The 15,604-nt window shown below is 40.8% G+C and overlaps 2 protein-coding genes across 2 annotated transcripts; both read right to left on the bottom strand.

Moving 5' to 3' along the window:
• Window positions 1-9,317: 9,317 nt before the first annotated feature.
• LOC133806305 (uncharacterized) lies at window positions 9,318-10,049 on the bottom strand. Its single transcript, XM_062244426.1, has one exon. It carries the CDS (start codon window positions 10,047-10,049, stop codon window positions 9,318-9,320), a length of 732 nt encoding a protein of 243 aa, XP_062100410.1.
• Window positions 10,050-11,484: 1,435 nt separating this feature from the next.
• Window positions 11,485-11,844, bottom strand: LOC133806304 (uncharacterized). The gene has a single exon (XM_062244425.1). It carries the CDS (start codon window positions 11,842-11,844, stop codon window positions 11,485-11,487), a length of 360 nt encoding a protein of 119 aa, XP_062100409.1.
• Between the last annotated feature and the right edge of the window lie 3,760 nt (window positions 11,845-15,604).

Below are 15,604 nucleotides of genomic sequence, written 5' to 3'. Positions count from 1 at the left end.
ACTGAGGGCAGTTACTCTCCTAGTTAAGCTTTGCACTTATTTGATTGTGGTAGGTGACTTCATGTTGATCAATTCTTTGATCTTCTCGGGGTTAGCCTCGATTCCACGTGAATTAACTATGTATCCGAGAAACTTACCAGAACCAACTCCAAACGAACATTTGAGAGGGTTTTAATTCATGCTATACTTTCTAAGTATTGCAAAGCATTCCTCCAAGTCTTGAACATGCCCTCCAGCTTCTTTAGACTTGACCAGCATGTCATCGATGTATACCTCCATATTTTTTTCGATCAAGTCTCGGAACATGCCATTCACTAAACGCTGGTAGGTGGCTCCTACATTCTTCAAGCCAAAAGGCATAACCTTATAACAGTACAATCCCTTGTCTGTCCGGAAGCTGGTATGTTCCTCGTCGGGAGGGTGCATACTTATTTAATTATACCTAGAATACGCATCCACGAATGAAAGTATTTCATGTCCTGCCATTGCATCGACTAGTTGGTCTATTATAGGTAGTGGGAAGCAGTATTTGGGGCAGATATTGTTCAGTTCTATGAAGTCCATGCATGTTCTCCACTTCCCATTTTGTTTTGGGACTAGCACGTGGTTTGATACCCAATCTAGGTAGTAGGCCTCCCTTATAAAACCATTTTCCTTTAGCCGCTCGACCTCCTCCTTCACGGCTTGTGATTGGTCTTTGTCAAGTAGTCTCCTTTTTTGTTGCATTGGTGGGTAGTTTTTGTCTATATTGAGTACATGACTTATCACAGATGGAGAAATTCCAACCATGTCCTTATGTGACCAGGCAAAAATGTCCTGGTTTTTCATCAAAAATTCTACCAATCGTGCTTTAATTTCCACCTTTAACTCCTTCTCGACTTTGATTACTCAAGTCGAGTCCTCCTCATCTAGTAGGACTTTGTCAAGATCTTTGACTGGTCCCACCCCCCATGACGTCATCCCCAAAGCGAGGATCGATGTCGTTTCCCTCGCTTTGAGAAACTCGCTATAGTAACAAATCTTCGTTAAAAGGAGCCCTCGGCTCCAGTAGAATGTTTCTTTCAACATCAACTTCTATGTTGACAACCTCATCGGTTCCTTCACCTTATTCGCAGTAGGTTACTATCATGTTGTTTACACACGGTCCTTTCTTTGCCTTGAACACTGACGCATTATAGCATTCTCGTGGCTCCCTTTGGTTTCCCTGTACGCATCTTTGCTCTGCGCTGGTGGGGAAATTCAAAGATAGATGCCAGATAGATACTGCCACGTGTAATGCCATCAGGAGGGGTCTCCCGAGCACTACATTGTAAGTCGATGAGCAATCAACCACTAGGAACTCTGTCATCACAGTCTCGTGCCTGGGGGCATCCCCCACCGTGATCTGTAGTCTGATAGTTCCTGCTGGTGCTAGGCATTCTCTCGTGAACCCATATATCACTTGGGAACATGGTGTCAGGTCCTTGACCGTGAGCTTCATCTTCTCGAGGGATGATTTATGATATCTACTGATCTTCACGAATCCACCAAGCATCTCTTCACCCGGGCATTGGTGATTTGAATGGTAAGGACTAGAGGGTCATTGTGGGGGTACCTCACGTGTCGGGCGTCATCCTCTCTAAAAGTGAGAGTTTCACTTACATACTTTGGATTTTTTGGAGATCGCTCCTCGACTGCCATACACTAGGAAGACTCCCCTACCTCATGTCTGTGGGTCCTTGCACATCGCTCCCGGGCATTGTTACTGTTGCATGCTATGTGGGCCCCTCCACATATGGTATCCACTTTGAAGTCTACAGCCACCAGCTCCAGTGGTGGACTTCTCTGCCTTCAGAATTCTGGATTCCTGCTTGGGGTTTCGGTCTTGACTCGGTATCTTGAGAGTTTTCCTGATCGAAGAAGAAACTCTATCTCATCCTTCAATTGTTTGCACTCGTTTGTGTCATGCCCATAATCATTATGTAAACGACAAAACTTATTCTTGTCCTTCTTTCCTTCTAAACGCAAGGGTGGTGGCTTTCGGTATGGTACCTCTGGTTATGCTGCCAAGTAAATCTTAGCCCTTGATGTAGTCAAGATGGTATAATTGGTGAACCTGGGCTGTCTATCCTGTCTCAATTTTGAGAAATTTCTCGAGCTAAAGCCAGGGACGAGGAGCTCTGAGCTGCCCTGGGTGCTGATCAAGAGAGTGAACAGACTGCCAATGCCGCCCTAGTTTCCTCCTAGGAAAGCGAGTGGTCTGCAAAAGTTGCCCTGTCTGCCTCCCAGGATCAGGTCGTGGAGGTGAGCCGTTGAGTGGACCAACTTCAGGCTGAAAATGAAGAACTCAAGAAGAAGCTAATCGAGGTTCAAGCCAAGGCCAAGGTGGAAGCTGTGGAGTCATCGGCTCAAATGGAGGAGATGCTTTACCATTGCTGGGCTCTCAACCAGGATGGGAACTTCTCTTTTAGGCAGCCTGAGCTATGGGACCCATATCTTGCTAGGTTCAAGATTCGGTTCTCATAGGAACCATCGGAGACTGCTGATGCCTCTGGAGTTGTTGAGTGAGATGGTGAGGAGGTTACTTCTTTGGAGCAAGCTGACAAACCTTAATGACTCATTACTTTCATTTTTATCAGCAAGCTTTTGTAATCAAGTCCCTTAGGACCAATTGTCTTCAGGCTTAGGTCAAGGTTTTTTCCCCACGAGATGACAATATATTTTTGAATATTCATCTAACTTATGATCTATCTGCATTCCCTTTAGTCTATTATTTTCTCATGTTTATAAATCCTTAGATTCTTGTACATTCGAAATCTTAGGGGTTGACTTCACATCGAGATAGATTTGATCATTATCTTAGTTGTATCCTAAGATTTTGCTTACTTATTTGCGTCATACCTGTTAACAATCAGGCCTCAGACCTGGTTATATCCAAGATTTTTAATAGGCTTAGTAGCTTTATACCTGTTAGGAATCAGGCCTCGGACCTGGTTGTTTCCAGGGTTTTTTAATTTGCTTAATAGCATTGTACCTGCTAGGAATTAGGCCTCGGACCTGGTTATATCAAGGGTTTTAGTGATATTTCAAACTTGGTTCGAGCTTTAAAAAGCTGTTGAATAATCAATTCCTATAAACTCTAAGTTTTTAATCCTTATTTGAATAAGCTAAACTCTTTTAAAAACTCTCCTCGGTTATGTGCCCCCCAAGCAACCAGAACGTTGAGAGCATGTGATAACAAAACGATAAAATTGATTATTCAATAATCCAACTGTTATTAAACTGAAATGGATTTTATAAATAAGTCTTACAAAGATGGTAACTCTGAAACATTAAAGACAACAAAACTATTGATAATAAATTTTTAAGTGTAGGGCATTCCAGGTTCATGGGACTATTTCCCCACATAGCCGGGCTAGCTTGAAAGTTCATTCACATAGGACCTCTACAATATGATACGGTCCTTCCCAGTTCGACCCTAACACACTGTCCTTGGGATCTTTATTTGCCAAAAAGACCCTTTAGAGAACCAGATCGCCTAAGTAGAGTTTTCATCCCTTAACCTTGGAATTGAAATAATGAGTGATCTTCTTCTGATAATGGGCAATTTATAATTGCGATGCCCCTCATTTTTCTTTGATCAGATCGAGGGGTGCACTAAGTAGCTCATGATTATGATCTTGATCAAATGTCTTTTGTCTGTGAGTCATTACCATTTCCTCAATTGGGAGCATAGCCTCGCTTCCAAAGGATAGGGAAAAATGGATATGTCCCGTGGAGGTTCTATGTGATGTCCAGTAGGCCAAGAGTACTTGTGGGAGCTGCTTGGGCCACGATCCCTTTGCTTCATCTATTCTTTTCTTCAAGCTTGCTTTCAGGCTCTTATTTACAGCCTCGACTTGTCCATTGGCTTGTGGGTACGCTATCGACGAGAAACTCTTGGTTATGCCATATTTTTCACAAAAGTCTGTGAAGAGATCATATCGAACTGAGTTCCATTTTCTCAGACGATCTTTTTAGGGAGTCCAAATCGACATATGATATTCTTCACAACAAAGTTCAGGATGCTCTTCGAGGTGATGGTTGCCAAAGGTTCAACCTCTACCCACTTCATGAAATAATCGATTGCAACTACTACATAACAAACTCCTCATTTTCCCATTGGCAGGGAACCAATTAAGTAAATTCCCCATGCCGCAAATGGCCAAGGGGATGAGATCATGGTTAGCTTGACTGGAGCAGCTCATGCAACTATGGAGAATCCTTGGAATTTGTCACACTTTTGCACATATGAGATCGAGTCCTATGTTAAAGTGGGCCAAAAATAGCCCTGTCTAAGTACCTTTAGAGCTAGGTTTTGCCCCTACCATGGTCTCCACAAAAGCCTTCATGTATTTCTTGCCAAATAGCTTGTGCTTCCTCGGGCAGAACACATCGCAGGAGGGGCAATGAATGCCCTTGTCGATATAGGATCCCCTCAATTATAACATACTGCAGAGCTTGATACAACAACTTTCTCGCGTCCTTCCTATCATAAGGTAGCCTTCCAGTTGTGAGGTATTCCACTATGGCAGTCATCCAGGTTGATTTTATGTCAATCATTCTGACCTCAACCATTTATGCTATACTTGGGCTTTCCAAGAACTCCACCAAAACTACATTCAATGTATCTGCCTCTTTGGTGGTAGCAAGACGAGCCAGAGCATCAACATTGGAATTCTCCTGGAAGGGTACTTGCTCAACGGAGCTAAACTCAAACTCAAACAACTCGCCCTTTACCTTAGCCAGATAGGCCGCCATCTTGATGCCTCGAGCTTGGTATTCTCCCCATATCTGATTGACCACAAGCTAAGAATCACTATAACATTGGATGGCTTTTGCCTTCAGCTCTTTCGCCACCCTTAGCCCTTCCAATAAGGCCCCATACTCTACTTTGTTGTTGGATGCTTCAAACACGAAGCTGGGAGCTATATGGAACCGATGTCCTTCAGGTGACATTAAGATTATCCCAGCTCCCGATCTGTTTTCGTTAGATGATCCATCAATGTATAATTTCTATAATTCTTGCACCTGCTCTGTTATCAGCTTGTCTTGAAAACCTATGCACTCGGCCACAAAATAATTAATGGCTTGGCTCTTGAGTGTAGTTTGTAGCATGTATAATATTTCAAACTGGCTGAGTTCGATGGCCAATTTTAATAGAGGCCCCGATGTTTCAGGATTTTGCAAAACCTTCCTTAAAGGTTGGTCGTTTAAGACGTGAATAGAATGGGACTGGAAGTATGGCCTTAGCTTCCTTGAAGCTAAAATGAGATAGAACACAAGCTTTCTATCAACGAGTACGGTAATTCATCTCTGAGAAGCCTCTTACTTACATAATATACGGGTTTCTGCGCTCGTTATTTTCTCGAACAAACACAGCACTAACTGCGTTTTCTATCACAACCAAGTAAAGAAACATACATTCTCCAAACATCAGTTTTGATAGTAGGGGGGGTTCAGCTAGGTGCGCTTTCAGGTCGGGAAATGCCTGTTCGTATTCTTCGACCCATTCAAATTTGTTGTTTCCCCTAAGCAAGTTGTAGAATGGTAGGCACTTGTCAGTGGATTTTAAAACGAAGCGGTTTAAGGCCGCTGCCTTTCTAGTTAGGCTTTGTACCTCCTTATGCGACCTGGGCGAAGGCATTTCAAACAACGACCTAATTTTTTCCAGATTCGCCTATATCCCCCTTGTGTTCACTATAAACCCCAGAAACTTTCCCGACGCGACTATGAAAGTGCACTTCTGGGGAATCAGCTTCATGTCGCACTTTCTCAATATGCCAAAACATTCTTCTAGATTGGGTACATGGTTATTGGCAATCTTTGATTTGACGAGCATATCATTGACATACACCTCCATGTTTATCCCCTTCTAGTTAGCAAACATTTTGTTGACCAAATGTTGATATGTAGATCTAGCATTTTTCAGCCCGAATGGCATAACTTTGTAGCAATATACGTTATGCTCAGTCATGAAATTGGTATGCTCTTTGTCTGCAGGGTTCATCGCGATCTGGTTATATCCAAAATACACATCCATGAAAGACATGAGCTCGTGGCCGACTGTGGTGTCTACCAGTGGATCAATTCTTGGTAGTGGGAAAGAATCCTTGGGACACGCCTTGTTGAGGTCGAAGAAATCGATACAAGTTCCCCATTTCCCATTTGGCTTCGGGACCAGCACGGGGTTAGAAACCTAGATCGGGTATTTTGCTTCCCTGATAAACTCGCATTTAAGTAGGCGAGCTACTTCTTCTTCTAATGCTTCAGATTGTACTGTCCCTAAAAGCCTCCAATTTTGGGACTTTGCAGGTACATTCTTCTCCAAGTATATAGTATGCATTATGATACTCGAATTGATTCCCACCATATCTTCGTGCGACCAGGTGAAAACATTCAGGTTCTTGTTGTGTAAATTTTAATTGATTTAAATACGCAAGTATACACAGTCACACAAGTAATACAGTGACAAATAAATCGTCTCCACAGTAATACCTAGAATTGTACCTCTAGGTTTCCCAATTTGGCCATCCAAGTACAATATTGCCCCCTTCTTTTGGTATATACGTGAGTCTCCTTTTTCATTCCTTTGACATTTGCTTCTAATTTTGACTCATGCTTTCCATACTTGCCACCTCAGCTACTATTCCACCTCATCCTCTGAGTTTCCAAGCACACTTAGATGTCCAAAAATAGCCTGATCAAAATGCTTCAGCAAAATCTGCTTTGCAGCCGCAAACCTGCTATTTCAGCAATCAAAATTCAACTTTGATAGTTTCACACGTTAGTTCATTCTTTGTACAAATATCTATCTATGAAACTATGGTCTTCAACCCATTAGCTATTAAAAACTACAAAAACAACTAAACTTAACTAAGATCATATAAGCACAAAAGTTAGTTACAAAAGCTAATGATAAACTAACATCACCATCGATTTTTTCACAATTTTAAGTTCAAAAGAACATGAAATAACTCTTTATTCAATAGCTATCACACCCCCAAACTTATGACATTACTCGTCCTCGAGTGATGAATCTAAAAAGATAACAAAAAGACACCAAAGACACAAACTAAAAAACAAAAGAACAAGGAAATAACAAAAAAAGACACAACAAAAGAGGATAAACTTTGCTTTGCCAATGGTAAAAATGGGAAGGATCTCGGGAATTTTATTTTTGAATAAGAGAAGCTGAATTTCAATCTTACATAAGCTTTAAACCAAATTCTTCAAGCATTAATGTTGCTATCAAAATATGAGTCAAGTGTTTCACCCTTTAGTGCATGCATAGCTTTTCCTAAACATTTTCAATCACCAAAAATCAAACTAGGCTTTGGTCCTAAAGCTTAAATAATGTATCCATAAGTTACTTAGTAATTCCCTCTCCAATAATGTAGACAAACACCACACCAAAGATCAATAAGAATTTATCAAACTTGAAATGATAGGCTAGGGTGAAGGTAGGATAAGAGAGATTAATTTAGGCTCAAATCACCCTAAGCACCTCAATCTTTCTAGGACCTAAATAAATGCACACATTAATTTCCCCATTGAACACCCCACAACAAAATATAAATCTTGCCACTAGCCTTTATTACTACATACAAAGACAAAAACTAAAACAAACTTTTCTTTTATTTGAAGAGTTACACCCCCAAACTTGTTTACACACATAATTACTTTTCGCTTTCTTTTTCTTTTATGATATATTTTTTTAACTTTGCTTTGATGCAAGAGAGTGCACTCTTTAATCCTATTTTTGGAATTTATTTTTGTTTTTTTGTTTTTGGATTTTCTATTATTTTTTTTAGAATGAAAATAAACCACTAGATGGCAAGAGAACAAGAAAAACTAGAATACACTCTCCCCCAAACTTAAACTTCAACATTGTCCCCAATGGTGAAAAAAACAAAAAGAAGAAAATGAAAACGCTCACCCAATTTCCTCTCTTACACTCAACTCCGTTCAACCCCCCCTCCCAAAATGCAATGACAAATCAATCCTATCAAGATTAAGGTGCTAAAGGGTTATGGTCAAAGGAAGTTATTATATTTAGCTAGGCTAATGAGTGGCTAAGAAAGAAAGTGACACTTAAGCTCAACGGGGTGAATAGGGATAACAATGCATAAAAGGTAGGCTTCAAAGGCTCAAACGGTCCAAGGATGGCCTAAATCATGTCATTGGTGTGGTGTTGTCTAGGATTTTTCCTCAAGGAAAATCACTAAGCAATTCTAGAAAACTAAGCTCTCACGTGAAAATAGCTCTTTCTAGGGTCGCAAAAATGTTTAATCAAGCTATGCGCACACTAAAAAGAAAAACACGCTCATCAATCAATTGCTAGCAACATTCACACCCAAAGAAAGACATCCAGCTTGAACTTAGATTTATTATATTTTTGTAGTTTTTCAAGATTGTCATCGAGACCCCCAGTTAAACACTAACAAAAACAAAGATTATCCGAAAAAGATCAACCAAACAACAGGACAAGGACACTAAACACAGCAGGACAAAACAGAACAAAAACTAAACAATAGACTAATAAAAGAAAACAACAGGACAAACCCAAAAAGAAATTAAGTACAGAACAAAAGTTGGGTTAAAGATACTCCCCACGCCTATTCCTCAGAATTGGCATCCGAAGGAATAGGGTCGTCTTGAACAACTAGAGCTGCCCACTTCTCCAAAATGGAGCTGGGGAATGCAGGAAAGGCAGCAGTAGGCCTAGTGAAGTTTTGCTGAAGGGACTTGATTAACGCCGCATCCTGCTGTTTGGCATATTTCCAGTATGCTTGCTGCTGAGTTTCAAGAGATACCATTCGCCCAAGAATTTCCCGCTGGTGAGAAAGGAGGTCTACGAGTGTGGGAGCAAGGGGGGGTGCTGGTGGAGGTGCGGTGGATGGCCCAGCTTCAGATACAGGCTCTCATATCTGAATAGGAGTGAGGAAATCAATGTCATGGCGCTCAAAGAGTACATCCTTAGTGGAATCATAAGGAACCCCAGCTCGCAGGCACAATTGAGTGATGAGCGATGGAAAAAATAACTTTCCCTTTTTCTTTTTGGCACAACTAACAATCTGCCTTGTGATCAACTTGCCCACATCGATACTTAGCCAAGCCAACATACAATATAACAGAATTACCCGCTCTTTCGACACCATAGTGTCATGTGTTGTAGGCAGCAGATGTCATTTGAGGAAATGAAACCACACTCCAGCTTCAGGTAACACAGAGGTGTGCAATAATGTACGCACACCGCTAGAAGAAACACACCACTGAGCACCTGGAGATGCGACAAGCTACAGTGCCTTGTCAAAATTTTCTAGTGTAGAGGCCACTACCATATCATTATAAACAGCACACTCAAAGTTGTCCAGCCCAAATATTGAATTAATAGCATCACTAGAAAAGGAAACAACCTTGCCTCTAACTACCACGTCAGAATTCTCATAGGACATCATGTTGGCGTAAAGCTCACGCACCAAAAGAATGATAGCAAGCTCTGGTTTATGACAGAAGGTTTCCCAATTCTGCTTCTCAATGATGTCACTGATGAAGGCTGGCACCTCAACAGTAGTAGGCAAAAATCCTTTTCCAGGTAGCAATTTATTTTTCTTAATGGCTTCATATTTCTCCTTGGCTTGAGCAGAAACAAATTTCTGAGAGGGTATTGAAGGGACTGGATTTTTCTTGGTCTTTGGGGTCGGTACAGCAGTAGGTTTCCGCTTGGGCACACATTTTGTGGTAGTGGTGGTCTTTTGTGTCTTGGGTGGAGGTGCAACTGATGAGAGTTTGGTTGGCTTTTTGGATTTGGGGATGGTTGTTGTTTTGGTTGATGATTTGGTAGTGCTAGTGGTAGGGTCAGTGACAGTGGCTGGTGAAAGCAATGGTGGTGGGGTAGTGATTGAGATAGAGGTAATCTGTTTGGTTGATGGTGGGGTAGATCTTGGGACAGTGGTACTCTTTTTGGTTGGTGGTGGGGTAGAGGGTGGTTTGGATTTCCTATTCTGAGCTCTTGTTTTGGTGGCCATTGATTTGTAGAGTTAAGGAAGTATGTGGGTTAATATTGGACAGAGTCTCACAAAGCACAAGAATACCACAACAAAGCAGAATCTAACAGTAATAGTGGAGGTACAACTTGCTCAATGCATCCAATAAGAACCCAAACAGACCAAAATAACAATCCCCCCACACCCAGCAGAATCTACAGTAGAGGCACAATTACAAAGTACCCAGGCAAAATAATAGGAAGCAGTGACCCAAGAGGAATTTCATATAATAGAGTGTATGAGTCTATGTGAAATTTCCAACAATCTCAGTGTAACTCATAGTGTAGGCAGAGAGTGACTACACCTAGGCTCGGTTTGGTTGATGCTCGACTCTAGCTTGGAGGTGCATGGGCACCGAGTTGGTTTAGGCGAAGGTACGGGTGGATGGGGCTAGGTGCCTGGTGAAGCCGCACCTTTGCATGGTGCATGAAAGGAGTTGTGCCTGGGTTTTGAGTCAATGGGTCATGTCTGACCACGCATGGCAGCTGGGCTCTCAAAGTACAGGGCTTGACGGCTGGACGACATAGGCAGAATCGTACCTATGAGTGGTGCTCGAATGGAAACATATCTGGGTCCGAGGGTGGTGGGTCGCGTCCGGGTGCTTTAGAATCATGCACCTGGGTCTGAGTGTGGTGGGCGGTTTGGTGATGGGAGACTCTCATTCTCTCTTTGAGGTGGCCGTGGGTGGAAAGGATCAGAGATCAGTGGTATTGATGGAAGGAAATGAGGAAGATGGGGTAGCAGAAATAGGGCAGTTGGGTGTTGGTTTCCTTAAATCTGGGGGGTTATTTTGTATATATATATATATTTTCTATGTATATATATATATAGTATTATATGTTATTTATATTTTTTTCCTCTCTGAATGACACCACGCCCCAAACTTGTGCATGCTCCAAAATTGCCAAAATTTGCTTCAGCAAAATTTTTGACGAATCCCCTCTTTTTTTTTTCAGAAATTTTTGCTCCCTATTTGCTGAAGTAAAAATTTCGCAAAACCATCAGACCCAAAAATGACGTCCAAAATTCCAATTTTTCACCTTTTAACCCCTGAAACACTAGAATAAATGTAACACCACTTCCAAAAATAATACAATCACATGAAATTAAACCAACAACACTAAAGAACTAAAAAAACTTAGATAAACAACAACTACATATATGTATATTTATATATATGTTTAATATATATTTTTTTATATATATATTTTCTTTATTTTTTTATATACATATCAATTTACACTTCTGCCTCTTTGGGTTGTCTTACAGTTAGTGCCTGAATCACTTGGCAACCCAAAAACAACAATTACTTTAAGGATCCTCCAAAGTGATAGAGGTCTTCTCGCAGTCGACCTCACCTCCCCAATAATGCTTCAAGCTGCCCATTCACTTTAAAATCCCTTCTGGATTGATCTTCTTAAACTTCAACTGCTCCAAAGGGATAAACTTTTACCATGGTGAATGGGCCTGACCAACGAGATTTCAATTTGCCAGGAAAGAATTTGACGTGGGAGTTAACGAGTAACACTTGCTGCCCTTTCTCAAAGACTCGAGCTTGAATTTTCTGGTCATGCCACCTCTTAGTTTTCTCCTTATACAGCTTAGCATTTTCATAGGAGAAAAACCTCATCTCTTCCAGCTCATTTAATTGTAATTTACAAGCTTCTCCAGCAGCTTGGAGATCCATATTCAACTTCTTAGTGGCCCAATATGCCTTATGCTCCAACTCAACTGGCAAATGACAAGCTTCCCCAAACACCAAACGATACGGTGACATTCCCAAAGGGGTTTTGAAAGTCGTTCTATAGGTCCAAAGAGCATCATCCAATCTCTGAGACCAATCTTTTCTACTAGGATTCCTTTGATCTCTCTATTGGATATTTTCGCTTGACCATTTGTTTGAGGGTGGTAGGCTGTAGCAATCTTGTGTTTCACACTATATTTGGCTAATAAAGCTGCCAAAATCTTGTTCACAAAGTGGGTGCCTTCATCACTTATAAGCGCCCTTGGAGTGCCAAAGCGGGTGAAAACATGCTTATGTAAGAACTTCATGACCACTTTGGAATCATTGGTAGGACTTGCCACTGCTTTAACCCACATGGAGACATAGTCAACCGCCACCAATATATAAAAATTTCAGAACGACGGTGGAAATGGCCCCATGAAATCGATTCCCCAAACATCAAACAATTCCACTTCAAGGATGCAATTTAAAGGCATTTCATTCCTTGCTGAAATATTTCAAACACGTTGGCATCGATCATATCCTTTAGCAAAGTCATGAGCATCCTTGAAGATAGAAGGCCAATAGTACCCTGATTGATAAGCCTTAGCTGCTGCCCTTTGCCCACCAAAATGTCCACCATAAGGAGCTGAATGAAAATGCTCTAGTATAGTCGAAACTTCATCCTTAGGCACACAACGTCTCATGATTCGATCTGGACATTGCTTGTACAAATAGGGCTTATCCCAATAATAAAATCTTACATCATGAAAGAATTTCTTGAGCTGCTGCCTATTTAAACCAGGTGGTTGTAAACCACTCACCAAATAGTTTACAAAATAAACGTACCATGGTGTAGTGACTTGGTTCACAACCAACAATTGCTCATCGGGGAATGTCTCTTTAATAGGCCCTTCACCTTGCTTTTCATTACCAGCCTCAAGTCTAGATAAATGGTCAGCCACTTGGTTCTCCATTCCTTTTCTATCCTGAATTTCCATGTCAAATTCTTGAAGAAGAAGCACCCATCGAATAAGTCTTGGCTTAGCATCCTTCTTGGCTATTAGATACTTGATCGCTGAATGATCTGTGTAAACCACAACTTTAGTCCCCACAAGATAAGCTCTAAACTTGTATAAATCAAACACCTCCGCCAAAAGTTCTTTCTCCATGGTGGTATAGTTCAGTTGAGCATCGGCTAATGTCTTGCTTGCGTAATAAATGGAATGAAACACCTTCTCTTTTCGCCGCCCAAGAACGACACCCACAACAAAGTCACTAGCATCGCACATCAATTCAAAAGGAAAAGACCAATCCAGAGCTATAATGATGGGTGCGGTGATAAGAGCTTTCTTTAAAGTTACAAATGCTTCTTGACACTCCTTAGTGAACTCAAATGCTCGATTTGGCTCAAGTAAGGAACAAAGGGGCTTGGAGATCTTTGAAAAATCTTTTATAAACCTCCTATAGATGCCCGCATGGCCCAAAAAGCTTATAATTCCCTTGACTGAAGTAGGTGGTGGTAACTTCTCAATGACTTCAATCTTAGCTTTATCTACCTCAATGCCCTTGTTAGAAATCCGATGACCCAATACAATGCCTTCCTACACCATAAAATGTCACTTTTCCCAATTGAGCACCAAGTTTGTTTCTTGAGCATCAAGCCACTTAACCACTTCTTTTTTTACCACTTCCTTCATAATGAGATTCAACCTTCTTTGTTGTTAAACAAAATTGCTACATGAATCTTCCAGCAAAATCTTATGCATACAATGTGAGGGACATATACCCTTTATATCATCCATAGTCCAACCAATAGCCTTCTTATATTTCTTCAACACATCCAGCAACATATTCTCTTTTTCAACTCCCAACAACACAAAAATAATCACCGATAAAGTCTCTTCACACCCCAAATAAGCATACTTCAAATGACTAGGCAAAGGCTTCAATTCCAACTTTGGTGGTTCTTGAATAGATGGCTTGGAAGGCTTGAAATTTCTTTCCGATAACTCTAAGGACTCAAAATTCCTTCCAACTTTAGTAAAAGACTGCTTGGATTCAACCCATGTAACTTGGGTTTCTTCCTCTTCACTCATTTCTTCAAGCTCTTCAAGTGAAATCACTCCTAATCCATCCTTACAAGTTTCTTTTAGAAATTTTTCAGCCACTATAGTATTAATTACACTCAAAGAAGAGCATTCCTCAATCTCACTCGAAAACTTCATAGATTTGAACACATTGAAGGTCACTTATTGGTCATTCACTCTCATATTAAGCTCTCATTTTTTAACGTCAATCAAAGTCCTTCCGGTGGCAAGAAGTGGTCTTCCCAAAATTATTGGAACATCTTTATCCACTTCATAAGCAAGAATAATGCAGTCCGCCGGAAAAATGAATTTATCACTTGCACAAGTACATCTTCAATCTTTCCTTCCAGATGTGCCATAGATCGATCCGCTAATTACAAAGTGACTGTGGTTGGCCTTGCTTCTCCAATTCCCAACTTCTTGAAAATTGACATGGGCATCAAATTGATACTAGCCCCCCAAGTCACAAAGTGCTCTACCAACATCTCTACCACCAATAGAACAAGGAATTGTAAAGCTGCCTGGGTCTTTCAATTTATGAGGAATTTTATTCTTTAATATGGCACAACAACCTTCATTCAAGGCCACCGTTTCAAATTCTCCAAGTCTCCTCTTCTTGGTTAAAATATCCTTCAAGAACTTCACATAGTTGGGCATTTTTTCCAAAGCTTCCACCAACGATATATTGATGTGAAGCTATTTCAAAACATCTAAAAATCTTCAGAATTGACCATCTTGTTGCTGCTTTTGAAATTGCTGAGGAATTGGTGGAGGTGGCTTGCTCATAGGCTTCTCTAATACATTTTGCTGAGGAATTACTGTAGCAATTGCTTCAGAATCAGCATTTGACATTTTCAAACTCATAGCTCTGTCTTCCTTTTTCACACTACTTTGGATTGAAGTGGGCTCTCTTGTGCTCTTAGGATTATCCTCAGTCAACTCTAGATTTTTACCACTTCTCAAGGTAGCTGCCTTGCAATGCTCCTTACCATCTCTCCTTGGATTTTTGGTATCACTAGGCAAGGTGCATTAAGGTCTAGTCCTTAGCTCATTAGCTAGCTGCCCCACTTGAATCTCTAGGTTCCTCAAGGATGCTGCTTGGCTCTGAATCACAACATCATTCTCTGCCATATATTCTTTCATTAAACTCTCCAATGATCTTGGTTGAGACACTTGAGGAAGAGGTTGTTGAGTTCTTGGTGGTTGTTGAGAAAACCCCAGTGGATATGTAGGCTTGTTTTGCATTGGTGCTCCACTTTAACTAGCTCATTGACCGCCCCATGAGAAATTTGGATGTTGCCTCCACCTCGGATTATAAGAGTTTGAATATGGGTTATTACAGTTTGCATTTTGATTCTCCACAAAACAAACCAAAGCGGGATTCGAAGGAGCACTCTCAAATGTATGCCCATCTCCACAATAAACACAAGATACATGTAACGACCCAAATTCACTAATAAGGCTTAAGGGCCTTGATTAGTGTGCCTGGAGGGAATAATGGGAATGATGTGTGACTTTAATGAGTAAAATGCATGATTATGATTTAAATCATGTTATATGACTATTTGAATATTTGAGATGCATGACTATGTGTATTAGTATCCATGTAGGCCCTGATTAGGTTAGAAGGGCATAATTGTAATTTTGGCCATTATGGGCATAACTGTATACATATATGTGATAATTGTTGAGACCACATTATTATGTGGATATATCTGAGATCT

Source organism: Humulus lupulus, chromosome X, assembly GCF_963169125.1.
Source record: "Humulus lupulus chromosome X, drHumLupu1.1, whole genome shotgun sequence".
Classification (NCBI taxonomy): domain Eukaryota; kingdom Viridiplantae; phylum Streptophyta; class Magnoliopsida; order Rosales; family Cannabaceae; genus Humulus; species Humulus lupulus.
Note: the sequence above shows the minus strand (reverse complement) of the source record. Positions and strands in the feature narration are given on the sequence as shown.